Source organism: Asterias rubens, chromosome 8 (genome assembly GCF_902459465.1).
Source record: "Asterias rubens chromosome 8, eAstRub1.3, whole genome shotgun sequence".
NCBI classification, from domain to species: Eukaryota; Metazoa; Echinodermata; class Asteroidea; order Forcipulatida; family Asteriidae; genus Asterias; species Asterias rubens.
Genome location: NC_047069.1, coordinates 3,686,719 through 3,692,067, shown reverse-complemented (window position 1 = coordinate 3,692,067; position 5,349 = coordinate 3,686,719). Strand labels below are relative to the sequence as shown.

The window sequence follows — 5,349 nt, the reverse complement described above, 5'->3', positions numbered from 1 at the left end:
GTGAAATCTGAGATGACCACTTTTGAAATCTGCTCAGATGGAGCTGATATTAATTCTGTACTAAGAAACATGGGTGTTCTGAAGCTACTGGTTGAATCTAAAAGAGATCTGAGGTGATCAATTTTTTCAAACTGCTCAGATTGATCTGAGATTAATTCTGTACAAAGAAACATGGGTGTTCTGAAGCTACTCGTTGATTCTTAGTTAAATCTGAGATGACTATTTTTAAAATCTGCTCAGATTGAGCTGAGATTAATTCTGTACTAAGAAACATGGGTGTTCTGAAGCTAATGGTTGAATCTATGTAGCCCAGAGCTCAAAAGGTGATAGCGCCCTCAAGGCTGGAACAGGTGAAAGCGCCCTCAATTGACTGGAGATGTCCAGGCCATGTGAGAGTGTTTTTATGGCAGACATGTTTGTTGTTATGCATGTCATGTAAAAGTTTGCTCATCGTTTTGTTTTTGAAATATAATAGTTGAGGGAGAAATAATAACCTCCTGTTAGCAGGTTTTGTGTTCCTGCAAACAAGTAAAGATTTATTGGCAGTTGTTGGCTCTCAGGTAAGAGTTTGTTTTATTATAAATCGTTTCCTAAAGAGTTTCAAGCCTCATGTTTTTCACATGTGCTTATGGATGATTATTTTGGTTAAATCTGGGGGATACTGCAAATAATTATATGGCTTGTTTTTAAAGGTTTATAAAGCATATTAATGTCCAGCAAATAGTGATTGTATTTTTGTGGATATTTTGCTCTCAGATCTCAGATCTACAATCTTAGATCTTCTCTATGAATAATCAGCTTCTCAAGTTGAATAAACTCTAAACTGTTGGAGTGTTGGTACTTGGTGACGAATGAAACTGCGGACCTTCCACATCTGGACTCGCTGTCTGCTGGACTGTGGAATGCATGGACTGCTGGACTGGGTGTAGACGTACTACCTAGCTGCAACAAGTTTCCCCGGGACTTCTGAACTATTTGACCTACTGCGTACCTACATCTGTACATGTAGCTGCAAGGTGTCGAGTGGAGGAGGAATTACAGTGCCCGTATCCTTGATATTAACCGCGGAATTGAACTCGTGAACTGATAAATCGGATATTAATCGCGGAATTGACTTCGTGAACTGATAAATCTAGGATCCTAGTGTTTTGAGATTGTTTATTACTATTGGCCAATAGTTAGTATACAGCTGTTAGAGTTTTATTGCAGTTTGCAATTTTTTGCTAAAAGTTAAAGTTTGTTTAATATCTTGACGAAGAAAGAGCTGTGAAGAGCATTAAAAGTGGTTGTTTAAAAGTTAAATTCTTTTGCACTGAGTCAGTTCGTGTGTGTGTTACATAATTGGCGACCTTGCCAGGACCTACTCGAAAAGTAGAGGCCTGAAACTAAAAAAAAAAAAACATCTGCTCGTGCAAGTTGAATTATTAAATATATTTTAGTGTTCTTCATAGCTGGTGTTTAAACAGGTTTAATTTTAGTATTTCATTCTGAGAGTCAACAACTGATTTGTGTGTTGCATAATTTGTGCATTGCATTGTCAAATTCAAACGTGCCACAGCACGCAAGTTTTTTTGATATTGAAATTTTGTTTTGTGTTAATTCAATCGTAAATACAAAATGCCTGACTGTTCAGCAGAGCTTCGGGAATTAGGTTTGTCATGGTGCAAAAAGGAAGATTTACGTGTTACTCATTGTTTTCTTCTTGTCAGTGCAACCACGGTACATTTTCCCACAGATGACATAGCCCTTGCTTTATATCAGACCATAAACCATCTCGCTAGTGTTTCGCGCCAGGATAGAGACAGCCAAACTCTTCTTCTCGTCGAATTTGACCTTGCCATGAAGGATGTCGAACTTCCTCTTGATGGGAGGATTCGACTTGATATTTCCGATGAACAAATTGTGTTCACAATTCAACAATTTAACTCCCCTCGTGAAAAGGTAACAATAGCGGACTTAATGTCGCGAGGTTTGCTGCCGTCGTCGTCCAAAGACTTGCCATCCTCAGCAGAGAAACAACCTGAAAATCATGGAGAAGAAATGAAATCCACAGCAAATGGATCAAAGGATGTTGCAGTGGGGTTGAGAGAGGCGCTGTCTATGTGCAAAATATCAAACAGCCGAAGACTTCCTTCTTTTTCTGGATCTAAGCAGCCAGCCCGAGATGAAGAAACCTTTGATCTGTGGGTGGAAATTGTCCATGGGCAATTAGAAGAGGAAAGCGATGAAGGAGAGAAGAGAAAGAGACTAAGAGAAGCACTGCGTGCCCCAGCTGCAAATATGATCACTGACTATAGGAGAGACAACCCACAAGCCACAGCAGCTGATTACCTAACTGCTTTAGAACTTGCATTTGGTGACACACAATCAGCAGAGGAGTTGGGAATCAAGTTTCATCAGCTACATCAGAAGAAAGAAGAAAAGCCCTCAGACTTTCTGACACGCCTTCAGGGTCTTCTTCGGAAGCTGATTCGAAAAGGGGGTGCACTACCGGATTCAGCAAACTCACTGCTGTTGTCTCAGTTCATTCGTGGAACACTATACAACGACATGATGCTTATCAACCTCAGACTGAAGGATAAAGTGAAAACACCACCTACGTATCTATCTCTTCTTCAGATGGTGAGGAGAGAAGAGGCCGAACAAGCAGAAAAGATCAGCCATAGAGAGCCCGAGTCTGTTTCCAACCCATCTGCAGTCTCCATCCCACAACAACAACCTAAAACACAGGCCAAAAGTTGTAAGTTTGACCAGAGAGGTGATAAAGGCAGAGCAAATCAGCGTCCAAACTTTTGTTTCAAGTGCGGTTTGGAAGGCCACTACCGTCCAAAATGTGCCAATCCATCCGACCCAGATAAAGTCAGCGAAAGGTTTATCCAATTCTATCTTCAGGGAAACGGGAAAGGGCATTCCAAAGAGGCCGATGCGATGCCCCAACAGAACTAAGGCCATGCAGTACTCAACCAAGTTACCAATGTCAAGCCGACACCGACATTCCAGAGGGACTGATTGGGGGACTGACCATCAGGACATGCAAGGTGGATGGGGTAGAGACGAGTGCACTTGTAGATAGTGGTTCCCAAGTGACACTCATTTACAAGAAGTTTTTTGATACACTTGAAAGATCACTGTACCCGCTAAAAGATTTAGTGTTGTGGCATGGTGGTGATGATCTTATGCCATACTTAGGATGGACTGAAATCAACCTTGGGTTCAACGAGAAATTCTGTGGTACACAAAAGATGTTTCGAACTCTTGCTCTGGTTGTCCCCGATAGCAGAAGTGCTGTTGATTACCAGCTGATAGTTGGTACAAATGCTGGAGTATTCAAGGACTGCTACTCAGAGGTGCAGCGTGACTCAAGTGGAGTGACGATTGATGCAGTTTGTGATAAAATATATGAAGATATCAGATGTTCGACAAAAGCAGGCCCTGATGGTTTACTTGGGTATGTCAAACTCAAAGCCAGAGGCAGAGTGGAGATTCCAGCTGGGTCAACCAAACAAGTAGTGGGAGTGATCAGAAATAAATGTGGGAAGTCTGTTACCGGATTACTGGATTCATTTGTCCCAAATAAGCTACCTGGAGGGATAGAGGTTTCTTGCTCGCTTTGTACTATCAAGAGAGGGTTTAGTAAAGTAAAGGTCTGCCTCACAAATCAAAACCAGAACAACAGGCCTGTTATTTTGTCTCGAAGATGTATTGTAGCAGGGGCGTACCTGACATCATGGGTAAGTGACACAAGCAGCGAAACCAGTGATGTTCCGAATCCATCTTCATCTGGAGTGGTACAATGTAAGGTGACATCGTCAACAGTGAAGACACAGACTTCACCGAGCCCAAAGTGTTCAATTACAGAAGAGGAATTCCGGAAATTACCCTTTGATTGGGGACCGATAGATGCCAAGGAGAAAGAGCGACTACTAAAGATTGCATTTCAGAGAGCTGAAGTTTTCTCTACACATGAATGGGATATTGGTGTGACTACTGAGGCGTATCATGAAATTCGACTGAACAATGAGGAGCCGTTTCGTGAAAGATCTCGACGTGTTGCTCCAAGGGATTTGCAGGATCTGCGAGACCACATCCAGAGTTTAGTTGACATAGGAGTGATCACTGAGTCGAGAAGTAGATATGCTTCACCCATTGTTATTGTCCGTAAAAAGAATGGACAAATACGCCTGTGTATCGACTATAGGACTTTGAATGCACGAACAACTCCAGACCAATATGCCGTCCCACTTGTTCATGAAGCATTAGACTGCCTACATGGGTGTAACTGGTTCTCCGTCATTGATCTCAAGTCCGGATATTATCAGATACCAATGAACCCAGAGGACAAGGAGAAGACAGCCTTTACGTGCCCCGTTGGGTTTTACCAGTTTGAGAGGATGCCACAAGGTGTAAAAGGGGCTCCCGCAACTTTTCAAAGGTTGATGGAGAGGTGTATGGCTGGTCTGAACATGTCGGAAGTATTGGTGTACATGGACGACATCATTGTATTTTCTTCGACGTTGGAGCAAATGGAAGAGCGACTTGCTAAGGTGTTCGACCGTCTTGCAGAGTTTGGCTTGAAGGTTTCTCCGAACAAATGCCAGTTTTGTTGTACTTCTGTGCGATACCTCGGCCATATTGTCTCTGGAGAAGGAGTTCAGACTGATCCGGGGAAGGTAGAGGCGTTGAAAACTTGGGCTTGTCCAGACAATGTCCGTCAACTGCGATCCTTTTTAGGGTTTGCGAGTTATTATCGTAGATTTATTGAAGGGTTTTCTGTTGTGGCCAAACCTTTGTTTCAGCTGACGGGGGGTGTTCAGAAGAAGGACTCTGTGACTAAGGAAAATTCTGTCAACCCGAGAGCTCCATTTGGACCACGTTGGACACAAGATTGTGAAACAGCATTTCAAACCTTGAAAGAGCGGCTTTGTACTGCACCTGTGTTAGCGTTTGCAGATATGGCCAGTCCTTTTATTCTACATACAGATGCCAGTCGTGACGGCCTAGGAGCAGTTCTCTGTCAGGAAATAGATCACAAAGTACGACCTATATCATATGCTAGCCGCAGTTTGAGCCCGGCGGAGAAAAACTATCCAGCTCACAAGTTGGAGTACCTCGCCCTAAAGTGGGCTGTAACTGAAAAATTTAAAGACTACTTGTACTCGGCCCAGGGTACCAAGATCTACACAGATAACAACCCGCTCACGTATATACTTACCTCAGCGAAATTGGATGCGACCGGACACAGGTGGCTAGCAGCATTGGCCACGTTTGATTTTACAATTCACTACAAGCCGGGTCACTGCAACCAAGATGCTGATGCTTTATCACGGAGACCTGACCCAAATTCTGTCG

General features: G+C 43.0%; 1 protein-coding gene across 1 annotated transcript; it reads left to right on the top strand.

The window, feature by feature from the left end:
* Positions 1–527: 527 nt before the first annotated feature.
* On the top strand, positions 528–4,918 carry LOC117293810 (paraneoplastic antigen Ma3-like). The gene is made up of 2 exons (XM_033776260.1): positions 528–560; positions 757–4,918. Exon 2 carries the CDS (start codon positions 1,618–1,620, stop codon positions 2,944–2,946), a length of 1,329 nt encoding a protein of 442 aa, XP_033632151.1. The 5' UTR covers positions 528–560; positions 757–1,617; the 3' UTR covers positions 2,947–4,918.
* The last annotated feature ends 431 nt before the right edge of the window (positions 4,919–5,349 follow it).